The following is an 18662-nucleotide window of genomic DNA, read 5'->3' as shown; positions in this document are numbered from 1 at the left end:
TCTTGCTCTCCAATGGCCAGGAGAGAACCACTGATGCTCTCAGTGAAGGATATTTTCATTCATCTAACACTTTTATTTTTTCCTCCTCCTACTTGACCATCTAGTCTCAAGCAGAGCAATTGTCTCTTTCCTTTTTGGACCAATCATCTCTATGCCTAAATCATCCTCTTAAACTGGTGGAACTCAAACTTACTCTTCATCTCTCTGGCATTACATAGATCAGAACTGATGATACTCAATATGAGATGCTGCACCATTTATCTCCTGCCTCTCTTGCTCTTTTTGTGGTTAAATTTAACTGTATTTGGCAGAAAAACATTCTTCCTGATGCTTCATGAGAGGCTGTATGTCATCTTGTTTTCTAAACCTGGGAAGGATCCTAAGAGCCATTCTAATTGTCACTCATTCACTTTGACTTGCTGTCTTTATAAGATCTTAAAGAGGATATTTAATATTTGTTTTCATTGTGTCCTTGAATTAAACAACCTCCTATTGCTCATTCAGTGTGGGTTTTGTTGACAGCACCTTTTCATGAACCACCTGATACAACTTGAGATTTCAATCAGGGAAGCCTTTCTCAAATAAAAACATCTTGCCTCTGTTTTCATCCATCATGAGAAAGTTTACTACACTATGTGATGGTTAAGCATTTTGCTGAATCTCCACTTATATGGTTTACATTGCCATCTACCCATTTTTATTCAGAATGTTACATTCAACAGGCAATTCCAAGTCCATGTAGGTTTGACACTTTCCCTTTTTTCCCAAAGGAACTTGGAGTCCATCAGGGCTGTGTCTTAAGTGTCACACTTTTCAGTATCACAATAAAAGTTATCACTACACAACCTCTTACTACTGCTACAAACAGTTTCTGTGACTTCCATGTCACTTGTTGGTCATTGATAATGAAGTTTATAGAGAGGTAGCTTCAGATTGTCTTCAATGGCTTGTTGAAGTGGATCATAGCAAACATTTTACTTTTCTTTCTTCAAAATTGTCTGCATGCATTTTTGTCAGGTCTACACCCTGTTCCTGAGCACCATCTTCATAAGACTTTTAAGACTTATCTTTGACCGTAAGCTTACTTTCATTCCTTCCATAAAGCAGTTGGATGTAAACATTTCTTAGGGAATGACTTGATGTTTTATGTTCAAGATTTATCATGTACTCATTCCATCTAAATTGGACCATGGATCACTGGTCTATGGTTCTGCCAGTACTACAGAATGAAAATGTTGGACCCCTTTCACCATCTAAGCTATTCACAGGAGTTTTTTCACTTCTCCAGTCCAGAGTTTGTACACTGAGTCAGACAAACCCCCTTTTCACTTCCTCTTTTTACAACTTCTTTTACAATATGCTACCAAACTTTGATCCTTTCCACAACATCCCACCTGGAGTTGTATTTTTCTTCCTTGGTGGGCTGTACACTTTCAGAATAGATGATCTGCCTTTCCTTTGCCCTAGGTATCCAGGTGCAACTGACCAAATTTGGTCTTACTTTGGATGATGTTACTATCCCCATTGATCAGGCCATTACACCATGGCTTATAACCATTCTTTGATGTGGCCTTTTCTTGAGTCATCTGATGAAGACAGATACTCCCAGTTGGAAGTACAATATTCTCTTTGCTAGACATCTTTAAAATCATCCTTCTTTTCCCATTTATAAGGATAGTTTAAATCAGGTTACTTTGTTGGCTTTGCCGTGGTCTTTTGTGGCCCAGCAGTTGCTCATTGAATCCCCTCTATAGCTTCTGTGTTCACTGCCAAGTTGTATACTATTTCTCTTGCCCTGCATTACATAGAAACTATGTAGTGCACTGATTGTAATATTTACACCAACGCTTTTAGCTCCTCTCTGGCCCCAAAATTGTTTACTGCTAGCTCTCACACTGTTTTCCTCAATTTTCAACAGTGACTTGCCCATTTTTCTTCTTCTTCCATTACTAACCAGTTGTTTTGGTCATGTCAGTATTCATGGAAACAAGCTCACTGACACCATAACTAAGTTTGTCTGTTCTGTTGCCGTCACATCTTTTCCAGACCCCTATATGGATTATGATCATGTATTCAAAACACGGATTCATGCCAGTTGGCACTGATTTGGGGTGAGTAATATCATAACATGCTTTTTCAGATCAAACCTGTTCTTTGTAGTCATCTCATTTCCATAATGATTGGATTTGTTTTTCCTGGCTAAACTATGCATTAGTCACAGCTTTTTAACAAATTATTTTCTTTTATCTGAGCCTGATCCACCAACGTTTAGCCTTTGTAACACATAGGTCACAATAGTCCACATTTACTGTTGTGACTCCATATGACTGCACCACTTTAGTCATGTGCTTACTAAAAGTTTAGTCCTGACATTGCGTGATATCATTGATGGTGGTGACACTGTCCAACTTTATTGTCTTTTGTAATTTTTATGTCATTGGCCTTTTTAATTCTGTATGAGTCTTTTATCAGATTTTTTTGCACATTGTTTAGTTTTAACTCATTTTTCGTTTGATTAACTTTTACTTTTTAAGATTTTTACCAGTTGTGTGGTGCAGATAACTATGTTATTCTGTGTTTAGAAAAAGCCAACCAACCATCTAGTCTTTCCTGACAATTGAAAAGGCGATATAGCCTTATTGGTGAATAAAAATACACTTTCAGAAAGGATATTTCTACACCATGGTGAAAATGTCTCACTCTAGCTACCCCATGGCATGTGTGTGATGTTTGTAACTAATCTAGATTTTAGAGTATCAGTTTAAGAAAGAGACAGGATATGCTGGGTACTATTGCACCAAACATGCTCCTGTGATGCACATAGCTAACTCAGTTTGCAAAGTGCTTGACATAAATAAAAGGTTAATGATATTTGGTACTACATTTCAAAATTTATTTTCTGATTGCAGATAATCTAGAATTCAAAGTACTAGGCTATGGTAAACGTTAGGGATATTGGAGTATTACATTTTCAAACATAGCTTGGGACAGTTGTAGCTGGTCCAGATTTCAAGTAATTAATTTAATTGAGCATAAAACTTAATTGAATTGAAATTAGGTGTGTATTTTGAAGAAGAGGATAGTTTTGTGTTGAACCTAAATTTATTGCTAAATTTGGAGCTTTCTACAGAAACTGCAATATACCACTGATATGCAACTCAACAAAAAAATTGCCATGATTATAACATTGTAGAAAATCAGAAATAGGTAATTGTTCAGCAGTAGGGATATGCGATAAAATTATTATCACCATATTTTACCCTTTCATAACTAATACTGAATATAATCAGTGATGTCAAGAAAACCCACTTGTAGAGAAAGGTCGAAACGTTGTTCGCTCTTCTATGTAAAATATTTTCTCAACCCAAACGAGCCGTTTTTGCATATATAATACTGAATATAATTTTAATCTGGTATATTCATGAACATTTTCATGCAGTTTTTTCCAATTTGAATTATGATATTCTTATAAACTGAATGTCTAAAGGCAATAAATATACACTAATTCTCTTGCTTAACCAAAGCTTATATTCTGCAATGGCTATTCCTTGAAAGCTTGAATCAGCCTGTATGCCCCATGGGTTGGGGCTAACCCTTCTTCAGTGAATAATACAGAGGTTTGAGTAGTAAGATATCATTAAGTATCATTTAGAGGTTTTCTTCATAGTATATGTTTATTTGCAATGATCAGGGATATTGATAACCTAACAGTTATGAGATACCACAGTAGGACTTTGTCCTGACTTGGAAATCTCGTATTTCATTATTCTTGCTTCTCAGATCCTTGTTATTTGCTGATGTGTTTTCTTTTTGGCTTGGTCCTTGTTCTATGCAGATACTTTTGGAAGTCTTCTTTTCACTCCAGAAGCCAATTATAGTCTTAGTATGAATGAAGGTTTTTGTTTTCTGTATATTGTATATTTCCATATTTAAAATGTTATTTTACACAACACTTCTGCTTTTCATTTTCAAATAGTTATAACCTGTTGTAAAACATCAGTGTATCTCAATACCACATACAGTATAAGAAACAATTATGCAAACAGTGAACTAAATAGGTATCAAATGCAAATATTATTTCATTGCTCCATCTCTGTTGTCTAAAAAGACATTGTACTAAAGTGCAGCCATGTTTTGGTAAATTACACTGTTATTCGCTGTCATCCAACCAATCAGACAGTGTAACTCCAGCATAGTGCTTATAAAAGTATTATCAGTTGCTATACATTTTCTGATAGAAATATGCTGAATGCACTGATAGCTCCCAGGACAGAATTGTCACATGACAAACATGTAGAAATCAAAGTTTTGGTCCATGAAAACTACATCACAATGTAGATTGAAGTGAAATCTCTTGTTCAGTAGTAATTATACAGAAACTTTGAATAAGGTACATGAATGTAAAATAAATGATAATAAAAGAGGTCAAGGTAGAAATCCACACTCTCTTCAAAAATGATGTTGAGTAATTTATGGAGTGCTCTTTGATTATGCATAACAGTCTGGTACAGATCTTGCCAGTGACTTAACAATTACATCAGGCATGAATGTTATCTCCAGTATGGTAAGTTACACGACTGCATGAAGTGACTTTGGTGGAGGTGTAACTACTCAAAATCCATTGCTTAAAAGATGGATAGCAAAACCAAAAGACTGAAAGGGATGAACAAAGATAGAAGAGAATGCTTTTTACAAATTAATTCAAATTTTTTGGCAGCAGTCAATGACAGTTTGTTTCTCAGTATCACAATTCACATAGAAAATCTACAACAAAGAATGCTGGAGTCCACAGGTGTGGTCTGCATTTCAGCCGGCAGCGTTGAGTATATACTCAGAATTGGTGACAACGTAACTTTTGATGAGTACAATCAGATTGTTATTCGTAATGCCATTATTCCATTAGGAAAAAGACCTGTTGGGGATGGATTCGTTTTTTAAATATAGTGATCCCATCTTGCTGAAAATGTGATTAAAGGATACCTGGAGATAAAATAAAACAGTGAAACACTCTTAACTATGGGTTGACTCTTAGATAGACCTGATATAGTAAATAATTGAAGGAAGTACTTTTTTTAGTGTAACAGAAAAACTTTTTCTGTCAAATAAACTATACCACATACGGTGATAAGTGTTGCATAGTTTCACTTAGTTACTGTAGTGAAATATTGTAACCACATGAATAATAATCTATGTTTGCAATAACAAATAATTTTATTTTTAAAGTCCTGATATGAATAATACATGTAAAATGAGGTTGTGGTTAAAGGATATATCCATATATTTAGTAGATGCATTGCATTATTTACTTAATTAATGCTTTGAGATATATAGGTGTGTATGTATAACCATTACTTAAAACAAGTTTATCTACTACAAGTGATTTAGCAGTTGTACTGTGGTATCTGTTATTAAACATAGCATGACTGCTTTTTGAATCACTTGTTATTAATCCATGACGAGAAAATCCACTTGTAAAGAAAATTATATATGTGAAAATGGCTGATATGGATAGAGAAAGCACTATGTAGAGGAGTGAACATCGTTTTGACCTTCTTCTTTGTTTGCTCCTCTACATAGTGCTTTCTCTATCCATATCAGCCGTTTTTACATATATAATACTTGTTATTAGTTTTCTTATCCCATAGTGTCCAATATTATTTTACATAACAAGTATTGCTTTATTAAAAGGTTGTATTTTCTGAATTTTGATAAACTAAATAATTATCAGAAGTCTTTCTTAAATTTTTTTACACTGAAGTGTTTCAAGATAAAATGTTCTTGTCACAAAAGAAGAAAATTAGTAGGTAATGTTATGCCTACATAACTTATAAGTAAGACTTAATAAGTTTACTTTGCCCTTTGTTTTTAGTGTTTTAACTTTTTCTCCTATTAGGCTTGATTATGGAGGACCATCAAGAGAGCTCTTTTACCTTATTTCCTCTGAGATATTTAACCCCTACTGTGGACTGTTTGAATATGCAGCCAATGACTGTTACACTGTTCAGATCAGTCCTATGTCTGCATTTGTTGACAATCATATTCTGTTGTTCAGATTCTGTGGCTATATTCTGGGGCTGGCTCTTATACATAAGTACCTGCTTAATGCTTATTTCACTCGTCCATTTTACAAGGCACTGCTCAAATTGTAAGTTGTGTTAATAGTTATATGTAAACATTGTAGAGTCTCTTATAATAGCATAATGTAATGACATAATAATTAGAAAGTACAAAATCATTATGTTCAGAATAATTAATGAAAATGTTAAATATTTTTATGTGCCATTTTAATGTTAAGTACAGTATTTTCACAAATTGTCTTCATATGCCTTATAAATTACTGGAATATTTAGTAGTTTTAAAACCTTGTGTGAACGTAAGCTATTGAAAAACTAGGAAAATCATATAGGTTTTGATAAAGTCATTGCATGAAATTTTAGCTGTTTGATTTAAATTTAGTGCTTTGAAATTACTAAATGAACCTTCAAGATGGTTGTCTTAGTATCACCTAAATGTGCAATTCTTGGTAAAGATGTATTTAATTTTTGAATGATTTAACTTTTATATGGCTTGTCTAAATTAATAATCAAAAACATTTTTATTCTTGAAGCTAACTTATTTAACAATTTCAGTAATGTGTCCCTTGGTCTCATGTATTAGTGTGGATATGTTGTGGTCATGTTATTCTCGGATCATTTTCAGTTTATTATTGATTAGAGTATCTGATCAAAAGTAATTTAACTGATACATATATGAACTAAAATTTAACTTTTAAATTAATTTATGAAGCTAATTCTCTGCAACAAATTTGTTTAGAAGTACTTAATGCTATAAATCAGTACACAAGAAATCTTAAAACTATTATGATTAGAATGTAGTAAATCACCAATTATTTTCCATCACTATTGATAATATTCTTACCACAATTCCAGTAAGATCTCAGAAGGTTCAATAAACAAAAAATATTTTAAATTAATATACAAAGCTAACAATGCAAAATAGTGTTCATAAGTATTTGAAAAAAAAGCTAATTGTTCAACATTTTCAGGGTATAAGTTGGCCCTATGGTAGAGCTCGGGATTTTAGAACTGGTAAACTGGATTTGAATCCATGTGTTGCCACAAAGTGTTCTTTGTTTCTTAAAACCCTGGGAACATCATAACAATTACATTCAAACTCTTAGCATGGGTGACAGGGTACTGCTGTCACTTTTATCAGTAGTTCAGAATTATGAGTTGGATCTGATAACTTTAATAGATTTATCATTAATATAGGTACAAATTATTTTAAATATCATAACTGATCAATTTTAATGACACGAAGTATAGAGAAAAACTGAGTACCTAAAAATGCCATTTGATTTGCTCTCAAGATGTGTACAATTTACAACACACAGCCTTCCCATTCTCCACCTCTCAGTGGTAACTTTGAGAGCTTATAAAGCTAACATTTAGGGCTCTTTCTTTGCACTTCAAATAGCTCGCATAACCCATTGTGCAGCTTTGTGTTTGACAAGAAACATACAAAACCAACACACACAATGTAGATATGGTTATAAGTGCTTATATTTTGTTAATGATAACATCAAATGAATAAACTAATGAAGCTACAAAAGAATAGCTGAAGAAAAACAAATGCACAGCATTTCACACTAGCTATTTATGTGAAAAATTAAATCAGTGTTCTGTCACTAGTTCCCTGTTTTGGTTTTATACACAATCTTTTTTAGACTTTCAGTTTTTTCCACTGTGATACATCAATATAGTATATTTTAATTGCAGTAGATAATCATGATAAGTAGAGATTTTTAAGTATTTTGACACATTGTGATGTCTCATCCAGGACAAAAGCTCAACTAATTTGTATAAAATCACTTAGAATTAAATATAAACTCATTAGGATAAGCAATGAAAAACTGTACAAAATGCTGTTGTATTAAATCTTCTTCCCAAATCAATATCATATTGATATTCAGAGTACATCTTTTTCTTATGCTTTAGGCCTTTTTTTTTTTTGTCAAAGCTAGAAAAAATATAATATGGTCAAGATGTTATCTTTACAATACAAGTTGAAAGCTTCCTAACAATGTTTACTATCCTCTTAAAAATTATTTTGTTTGACTTTATTGTTTTTCTAAAGAACTAGGCCAAGGAGATGTAGCTTTACATACATAGAAAAAATAAATGAAGCCAGGTTATAAACTCTGCTATGAGAAGTGAAGAAAGTATATAAACAGTTGAGAGTTAGATGATGGTGGTAATGTACTGTTTATCAGATTTAACCTCTCTTTTGCAAGCCTAATATATATAGCTGATATGAGTACTTAGTTCCATGCTTAAAGTCTAAAACTAACACTTACCATCTGTGTCCAGTTGTGTAAATTTAATTATTCCTGAGAAAGTTGAAGACAATAAAATAGAAATATTTTACTAAAAAAAATGACCATCATGGATGATAAGTAAAAACTTGTATTCTGATGTTGATATTCCAGCCCCTTTAATGTTTACATACATGTGCGCCTGTATGGATAGCATAATAAAACCTAAGATGACTATAAAAAAGACTTATTAAATGAAGGAAATGTGATTTCAGCCTCCTTATTCTAAAAATGTATTACATTCTCTATTCCACAGGTGGATAGTTGGATATGGGTTAATAAGAATAGTATATGATAAACATAAGTGTAACCTTACTAACATATTCAAAGAACAAAGAAAAACATTTTAGATGTAAAACACAATTCTGATTAATATATAAAGTCTGTAGCTAGATGAAACAATGAAATTGTGCTATGGATATGATGGAAAGTTGCCTACAGCTAAATATAGTGAAAAATCACCAAGAATTTAGTCTGTTTATCATAATCTAGCTATATTTCATAACCTTTAATTTCCTTTAGTATTAATGATGAGGATGAGATTCCATCCATAATGTGTTCTCCCATGTGACCTTTTTGAAATTGACATTATTTATTTATGTTTGTGTGAATCCCTTGTTAAGTTGGTTTCATGACTTAAATGTTATCCTTTTCTTTTTGTCAATTGCATTTCTTAAACTTTTCCTTATTAGACCCTGTTCAATTGATGATGTACAGTACACTGACCCAGATTTCTACCAGTCAATGATGTGGATAAAGGATAATGATATCTCTGAAGCCTCTCTTGACTTAACCTTTTCTATGACCGAAGAAGTTGCTGGAAAGGTTGAAGAACGAGAATTAAAACCAGGTGGCAGTGGAATAGTTGTGACTCAGAAAAACAAAAAAGACTATATCAAACGAATGATCAAATGGCGTTTGCAACGAGGAGTGGCTAAACAAACAGAAGCCCTTGTTGGTGGTTTCCATGAGGCAAGAATATTGCTTGAGGAGCCAAAAGGGCCAGTTACTAAAATATCTAAATTAATTATTTAATTTACTTTATTTTCTCAAGTATTACTTTGTTATAAACAATTAAATTAGCTCAAACTCATTCATACACTGTGATAAGCCAAAGTTTTCACTGAATTTTCAGCTTTATTCAATGTTCATATAAATACTCTATCTTTAAACTTAGGTTTATTACTGTCTGCCAGTGCTGATATGAAAAATATAAAATTAGTTGATTAAAATTTAAATATTGTAAAATTGTATTTTGTATCATATAAAAGATTGGCAGTATTTAGCATATGCAGGACTTCTTACCTCACTTCATAATATAAACTAATAGCTTTGTGAGTATATAACATTAAAAAGCATGTATCTTAAAAATATTTTTCTTATTTTAACTAGGAACTGTTAGTGATATAGTTAGAAGCTTTTGGCGTAATGTCTCATGCTAGCTAGAATTTATTTATATTAATATTTGAAAGTTTGTTGTATGCTATTTTGTTAGTATAAATCTCAAGTTGTTTAATGTTAATTTTATGTATGATTTCTATAATTCAATGAGACAAAGACATTGTTCTAGTTGATTTATGGCTATATTACTGTAATGTTATAGCAATGATTTATAATTGTAACACTTCTATGCAAGGTGATTAAAAAAATGTTTACACATATGTGGAATATTCTGTTACTTTGCCTGTATTGTTAATGACTATTTCTTCAGGAATTTTTCCAGGAAATGGATTAGAAGAGGTGGTCTGCTCATTCACCAACTTCAACTCTGTGTGACTTTTGGCTGTTGGTTGCAGTTAAATAATGTGTGTGTGTGTCACGTATCCACAGAACGAAAATGATCTCCAGGAAAGGATTACAGAAATCATACTGTCATTTGATTTCATTCAGACATGCATAAATATTTGTGGAGAGCAAGTTAAGACTGTGTGAAACATAAAAAGTAAAAAGTGTTAACATGTTTTTTAATCACCTTGTATTTGCCAATTCATCAAATATATATGTTATTGAAGATACTCAGCATTAAAGAATAAATACCTGCTATTATACTGTGACTTGGTTATTCTGGTAATATTATATTTTTCATTTTTCAGTGGGTTATTTGTGATTGTTCTCATACATGGTTAGTCTGCAGAAATCAACATTGTAAATATCATTAGGATCCATGATTTTCAAATAATCATGTTACAAATTTTGTAATTACTCTTAGTATGATTATCAGCTCAATCATTTATTATATTGATAGTTGTTTACATGGTAGTTTTGTACATTCAAGTTTTGACATGAGTAATTAATTTATGATATTTCTGTTTCTTTATAATGTATTTAGTGTTTTTTATTTTGCCATCATATTGAAATATTGTTATACTGAAATTATTTTTTACTGTTTTACTTGATATGTATTCATTGAGGTAATGTTCTGAATCGTATGGGTCTTTTTCGTCAAAGAGCTGAATGTGTGTTGCTCAATGAGGACTTAAATTATTTTCTTCATTATATAGGCAGTTAATATTTTAACTGACATATTAGATACTAAATAGCTTCCCCAAAGGTTGCTATTTCTTCTGATGAAAATATACAGTCATGTGAAAAAGTTAGGACACCCTATGAAAACCTGTGTATTTTTGTAACATTTTTGGATATATATATATATATGTAATCTCAATTTTAACAATACTGAGAGATTATAACAATATGACTAAACAATTAAAACTGGAGTAAAGACTTTTCAAGATTTTCTGTAAATGTAATTCTACAAAAATGCATATTCTAACTTGAGTTAAAAGTTAGGACACCCTACCCCCTTTTGCTGAAATAACTGCAGTGAGACACTTCTTGTAGCCATCTACCAGTCTCTGACATCAGTCTGAAGAAAGTTTGCCCCACTCCTCAATGCAGAGTTCTTTCATCTATGAGATGTTTGAGGGGTTTCTTGCATGTACAGCCCGTTTCAAGTCACCTCACAGCATCTCAATGGGATTAAGATCTGGGCTTTGACTCGGCCATTCCAGGACTCTCTATTTCTTAGTTTCAGCCAGTCCTTGATGGATTTACTGGTATGTTTTGGGTCATTGTCATGTTGCAGGGTCCAGTTCTGCTTCAGCTTTAATTTTCATACAGATGGCCTCACATGATCCTCAAGCACCCTCTGATACACAGTAGAATTCATGGTGGATTCTATGATTGTGAGCTGTCCAGGTCCTGCTGCAGCAATGCAGCCCCAAACCATGACACTTCCACCTCCATGCTTCACAGTTGGTATGAGGTTCTTTTCCTGGAATGCTGTATTTGGTTTACGCCAAACATGTCCTCTGTTCTGGTGTCCAAATAATTCAATTTTGGACTCATTTGTCCAAAGAACATTATTCTAGAAGTCCTAGTCTTTGTGTACATTCTCTCTGGTAATCTTCAATCTGGCCTTGATGTTTCTCTTAGAGAGCAAAGGTTTCCTCCTTGCACACCTCCCATGCAAGTTACACTTGTGCAGTCTCTTTCTGTTTGTAGAGGCATGCACTTTCACATCAACAGTAGCCAGAGCCTGCTATTGGTCCCGTGATAACATGTTAGGGTGTTTGGAGATCTCTTTTAGCATCTTGCGGTCTGCTCTCAGGGTGAACTTGCTTGGACGACCAGACCTGGTCATGTTGGCAATTGTTTTGAAAGCCCTCCACTTGTTGACTATTTTCCGGACAGTGGAATGGCTGATTTCAAAATCTTTTGGGATCTTTTTAAATCCCTTACCAGACTCATAAGCTGCTACAATTTTCTTTCTGAAGGCCTCAGACAGCTGTTTTGCTCTCACCATGGTGCTCACTCTCACTTCAACAGTCAGGAGCACACCAAACTAAATGTCTGAGGTTTAAATAGGGCAAGCCTCATTCAAAATGCTAAGTAACAATCTTCTAATCATGTGCACCTGGTGTGATACACCTGTGTGTGAGTTGAGCCATTTTAAGTGGAAATAAATGTGGGGGTGTTGTCCTGACTATTTCCTCAGTTAGAATATGCATTTTTGTAGAAAATACATTTGCAGAAGATCTTGAAAAGTTTTTTCTTCAGTTTTAATTGTTTAGTTATATTCTTATAATCTCTCAGTATTGTTAAAATTGAGATTACATATCTATATATCCAAAAATGTTACAAAAATGCACAGGCTTTTATAGGGTGTTCTAACTTTTTCACATAACTGTACTTGACATGCTTCTAGACTTAAGATTTTATTTAATAACTACATTAGATAGTACTTCATTACCCAAGCAATAGTTGAAAAAATACAGTTAGTATCTTGTGTATAGAGACATTTTTATTAATCAACTTTATGCATTTTTTGTTAGCTTTGATAGTGAAGAAGGGGGGTGACATTATACTCTGAATGTACCTTAACTTTTCTTTAAATCCATTTTGTCACTAAGTATCTTTGTAAGTGTTTAAGTTATTTAGTAATGTTTCCTGTTGTTAATGATGAAATTTAGAATACCTTTTCTTTTAAAACAGGTTTTAGAACCACGGGTTTTGAAGATGTTTGATGCACAAGACTTGGAATTTGTGATTTCTGGCACAATTGATATTGATATTGAAGACTGGAAGGCAAACACTGAGTATCGCTGTGGTAAGTAATTATATACCAGGGAAATAATTATTAGAAATACGGTAATCAAATTTATTAATTTTTTCCTTGGGTCAGATTAAAAGCTAACTTATTACTTGCCAGGAGAATGCTCTACCATCTAATCTTAAGGATTAATCCTTTAACATTTGTTCATATGATGGATCTTAACTACTCAACTACCACATTCTTTTTCTGTCACAAACAAGTCACATTCTTGGGTCTTATCTCAAGGTCATAGGATAGCTACTAGTTGAATGGCAAATTTTCTCTGATAATTTAACTTCTTTTTGTTTCCTTGGCTCAGAGTTGACTCTGAGACCTATCACGTGCCAGATAAGAGCTCTACCAACAGAACAAAAGGATTAACACTAACAATTGTTACTAGGCTCTTTTTAACAACTGTTAACTCCCATATAAATACAAAAATTGTTAATTTATCCCAATGTATTAACAAACTTAAACATTGATTATATAATAATGTAATAGCTCATTTTTCATTGTTAAAGTGTAAAATGACATTCACAGAAGTTGTGACTTTTTTGTTAATTTATCTAAATTCTGTTATATGTGTAACACTCCAGACTACCTTTATTATATAATATATACCTTATCCCTTATTACATATACTGGAATTAGTCTGTTTCTGTTTAAATTACATATAATGTTTTGCTGTGTTTAATTATGAAGTTTGTTTAGGTTTACATTTTAGCTTCATTTTCTTTACCTCACGAGAAATCTTCCTTTCTCTTACATAATATTTAGAGTGACTTTTTCTATTTTGTAGACTTAATGAAGAATAGCTCTTTAAATCAACATTTATTTCCCTTTATTTTAAGTCAGTTACAAATGTTGATAATTACTTGTATGAGACACTCACACATGTATTTTTAAAATACTGTTTAACTAGATACTGACTACCTTGTGTAAATAAATATATAATTTATTAACATGAGATTTTAAAACTTTGTTTTTGCTATAATAATATATAAGTTTCTTTTCTTTTTAAATGTTTGCCATTGTGTAGTGTAGTTGATGATACCAGATAAGAGGCTCTACCAACAGAACAAAAGGATTAACACTAACAGTTTTGGTTGTAAAAGAAATTGAAATGAAAATGTGCTGGATAATTTTGGATTTTTGTGTTGCAGCAACAAGGATAAAGAAAAAAATGTAAAAACATCATGAGACATGTTTGGCCTAACGTTGATCTTTAGATCACAGCTAGGTTACATATACCTTTAAGTCATATTTCAAAAATAACTTGAGCAGTGATTGACATACACTGTAAAATATTTTCATGTCTTATTGTCATTCAAATACTTCAAATGCTTATAAATACAGAAAAAAAAGACACTAACACAACACTTATAGTATAGACAAACTGCATTGAATAACAGTAGACAGAAAATCGTAGCATAAAAAAAGTTTGACACAACACTTGTAATATAAACAAACTGCATTCGATAACAGTAGACAGAAAATCATAGCCTAAAAAAAAGTCTAACACAACACTTGTAATATAGACAAACTGCATTCAATAACAGTAGATGGAAAATCATAGCCTTTATAGTTACTCCAACCAATAAACAGGAATTTATTCAAAAGAAATTGAACCATAATATTTTTTTTGTATATGTAAATTGAAAGAGGTAACTAATGTAAGGAATTTGGGTGATTATTTACTGTACATAAAACTGTCACAATTGTAGAATATTTTTAATGTAGTCATTTAAATTAGGTATTTTGAGGCTATTCTATATGTATTTGCAAATCAAGGACATATCTTTGTGAATTTGGCAAAGATGAAGAATGGTAAGCATTTATACTTTTAATTTGTACTAGAATATACTATTATTAATTTAGGTAACTTGTTAGCCATAATATTGAATAAAATATCTTCAGATTAAGGTATTTTGCACTCTAATTTTGCTTCTTTAAAAAAAGTATGAAGTATTCTAATAAGTTTTAATCATTTTTCTGAAGGAGTGAAAGTGAGGTCAGTCAGGATGTGAATAAAGCTGTTAACAAAATAGATAATTAAGATAATGAGGCCCCCCCCCAAATGAGCCAAACCCCTTCAGCCCCCAATATTGTTACCTATTTATATTCATAAAATATGGAAAATACAATTGTCATTGTTGCTTAACAATTAACATCAAAAGACATAGATCTGTAGAACTCAACGTCTTCATTGAGACAGAAGTACACCCTTGTGCAAATTAATTGAAACAAGATGGAAAATTACGATTTTTTCACTTTTTTGCATTTTATTTCTGAGAATCCAAACATTACTCACAAATTAACACATGGTATGACCGCCTTTATTTTTCAGAAGATCATTAATCTGCTTTGGCATCGAGTCCACAAGTTGACTGCAATATTTACTAATTTTTGGATTGCTGTACCACACCTCAATTATGGTCTCAATTAGCTTATCTTTCATAGTACAGTCTTTTCCCTGAAGTCTTTTTTTACAAATCTCCCAAAGATTTTCAATAGGATTTAAGTGCAGAGAGTTTCCAGGTCAGTCCAGCACCTTTATTCGCATTGTAGTCATAAAATTCTTCATAAGTTTCGATGTGTGGCATGGAGCCAGATCTTGCTGAAAAATGCCAGATCCATCTGGAAATCTCTTTTTCAATTCTGGAACGACTCTTCTCTGCAAAACTTTGATGTACTGTAGTTTTCGCATTATACCTTCTACGATATTTAAGCCTCCGACGCCATAGTAGTTGAAAGAGCCCCAAAACATCTTCTTCAAGGGATGTTTTACAAACTGATTGATGTGAGATTCTCGAAGTTTCTCACCTGGAGATCTGTGAACATGCAGACTTCTTTGATCCTGTACGAAAAAATTAGTCTTGTCAGTGAATAACATCTTCCTACATTGTTTTTGCATTCAGTTCTTGTATTTTAGACCCCATTGATACAGTTTTTTCTTCATTGAGTTGGTAAGAAGTTGTTTTTTGACTGGTCTCCTTGCCCTTCTAACCCAATTTCGAATGATGTAATCTTCCTCAAATTTTCGTCATATATCCCAAAAATAGATTAACCATACCGCAAAACACAACTAATGACACCATCTGTGTGAAAAATTGACTATTAAAGGAAATCAACGGGTCCAGTGAGCCTACACCGGCCGTCATGCTGAAAATATTTTAAAATGACTATTTGTTTTAATTAATTTGCACAAGGGTGTATGTGTTATGCGTCCCATAGCAATGTACTGAATGCACTGAAACTCATGCGCTGTATTGCTGCTTCCTGTGTAATGCCATTCTATCTTGAGCTTTGACAAATATTAGACAACCACATTGATTTCAAGTTACAACAGATCATCAGGGAGTTTACTTGATAAACCAAAGGTTTCACAGGTATTTACCCATTAATTTCATTTATCTTTTATTGAAAAGTAAAACAGCATGCATGTATAAGTGTATTGTGTATAGGTCAAAATTATGAAACATTTAGCTGGTGTTGTGTCCTCTGTGAGATCGTTTTGCATTGTGTATCAGCCATCTAAAATTGTACTGATGATTGTGGCGTACACTTAAAATTGTGACTTACAATCCAATTAATGTTATACTTATGATTAGATAATAACCTTACATGTTAATTGACCAAATAATATTTCTAAACAATTCTAGAATGAATTTTGAAATTGTCATTGGGCTATTTAGAAGTGCCTAATTCAATGTAATGTAGTAGTTACATTATTATAATTTACCATCTATATTTCATATTGATGGCATTTTGGGAAGCCCCTCTACAGTTTACCTCATCCCCCCCAACGAAAATATCCTGGCACCACCACTGATTTTGTAGCTTCATACAAACGTTCTGACACAGATAAACTGTTAAGTAATTTTGACTTTGAAAGAGAATGTGATGTGAAGCCCTTTTTAAAAGTCATTTCAAATGGCACGTACTTTTATACATATATTAAAAAATTTGCTTATAGTTATAATATCTTACAAGTTAATAACGTACAGTTGTTTTTTACATTACACATTAGTCTAATTGTCATATATATATATATATTCCTTATGACCTACAGCTTCATTATATTTTTTTAAATATAGGCTGTATCATAGCATAGAATGATCTAACAAAGTATATGACAGTTTTTATTTTTTTGCTTTTAAATATTTAAAGTTTATGTTGAGTTTTAAAAATAATCTATGGGGAATATTCAAATTAAAACATAAAAATATATGGAAATAAAGCTAATTTAATATATTTGTGTGTGTGTATTTATATGTATAAGAATTAGCTTTACAATAAACATAGCAAAATGAATAAAAAGAGGAAACTGGATATATAATTCTTGGCTTTTAAAAACATGTGGTTATAATGTGAACAAACAAGAAATAGTTGAGCAAATAAAGAGAAGAAGATCATTAACTATAAGAATTAATATGAGTGACTGTTGCTGAAGTGTAAGAAAGACTTTGTATATATTATTAATCTAGATATTTGAAATATAATTATGTAAAAAGCTTTGACAATCTAAGATATGACTGTTTGGAAAAGTACCAAAAATCAAGTTAATGGTACAAGTTGATTGTTCAAGGATTAACAAATGTAGGTGTGTGTTTAGTGTATGCTATGTACCTGAATGGAACTTGCAAGGCAATTAACTTGCCTTTATTTGGAGCCTCATCTTAATTGAAAAGAGGAAACAAGTCTATTGCTATCACTTGAGTTGTATTAAAATTTAACTGTTGGATGGACTGAAAACAACTAAAGAATGTGTACAGAAAATGTTGAGTGAATTGTTTTTTGTGAGATTACAAAGTTTGTAAGCACCTCTGAAGAATGTGGAACTACACAAATATCTTTTTGAATTTGGAGTGATACTTCTTCATAGTAAGGGAAAACAAAGTAAAATAGCATTGATATTACTTCATCTTAGAGAATATGTGATACAAAGTATCACTAAATTCTCCACATCTTGTGAAATGGTAAGAGTATATCTTCAGTAAAACATTGAATACTGTACTTAATCTTGATACTCTGTCTGACAAATATAAAATAGATTATCTTTAATATGCAAAATTATGTAGGATCATTATCAGCTGATGTACTGGCTTTAGAGAAGGAAATTTGGATCTGGTATAAAATATTTAAGTTCTTGTGGTGTTTTAATTGATTTTGAATTCCTTCTGCAATTTTTTTAGTAAATGACTATAATTATTGCTTAGAAACTGTTGCCTCCACAGTAAAATGTATGAATAATAAATTCCCAAGAGAATTAAAAAAATGCCCCTGAAATGGGGCCAATTATTTTTTGTGACTCAAGTTTAACTGTAACAATTTACTTGAATACTGATACACAAATGTAAAGAGTAATTCTGAAACATAATTCAGTAATTTCATATTTTTTAATTATTTTATTTTGATTGAAAAAAGTTCCAATAACTTAAATTTTTGGAAAGGTTATGAGAAGGATCATCAAGTAATCCTTTGGTTTTGGAAAGCTATTGAAAACTTTGACAACCAGCAACGTCTACGGGTTCTCCAATTTGTCACTGGAACTTCAAGACTCCCTTATGAGGGTTTTGTTGCTTTGCGAGGTAGTAATGGACCTAAAAAATTCTGTGTACAAAAATGGGGTCAACCAACTGACTTACCAAGGTAACACTAACATTAATGGAAAATATATTGCTTTTTTTTTAT

The 18662-nt window shown here is 32.1% G+C and overlaps 1 protein-coding gene across 17 annotated transcripts in view; it reads left to right on the top strand.

Moving 5' to 3' along the window:
- The window catches only part of LOC143230323 (uncharacterized), a 120227-nt gene that overhangs the window by 99941 nt on the left and 1624 nt on the right, over positions 1 to 18662 (top strand). For 15 of the 17 annotated variants that reach the window (XM_076463658.1, XM_076463654.1, XM_076463662.1 and 12 more), the window contains 4 exons: positions 5894 to 6145; positions 9067 to 9346; positions 12869 to 12983; positions 18422 to 18620. In XM_076463658.1, the coding sequence (XP_076319773.1) occupies positions 5894 to 6145; positions 9067 to 9346; positions 12869 to 12983; positions 18422 to 18620 (846 nt within the window). Of the gene's footprint in view, positions 1 to 5893; positions 6146 to 9066; positions 9376 to 12868; positions 12984 to 14007; positions 18394 to 18421; positions 18621 to 18662 lie in introns of those variants that run through there. The other 2 variants (XR_013016391.1, XM_076463668.1) reach the window with 2 other exon arrangements.

This window comes from Tachypleus tridentatus, chromosome 10 (assembly GCF_004210375.1).
Source record: "Tachypleus tridentatus isolate NWPU-2018 chromosome 10, ASM421037v1, whole genome shotgun sequence".
NCBI classification, from domain to species: Eukaryota; Metazoa; Arthropoda; class Merostomata; order Xiphosura; family Limulidae; genus Tachypleus; species Tachypleus tridentatus.
Note: the sequence above shows the minus strand (reverse complement) of the source record. Positions and strands in the feature narration are given on the sequence as shown.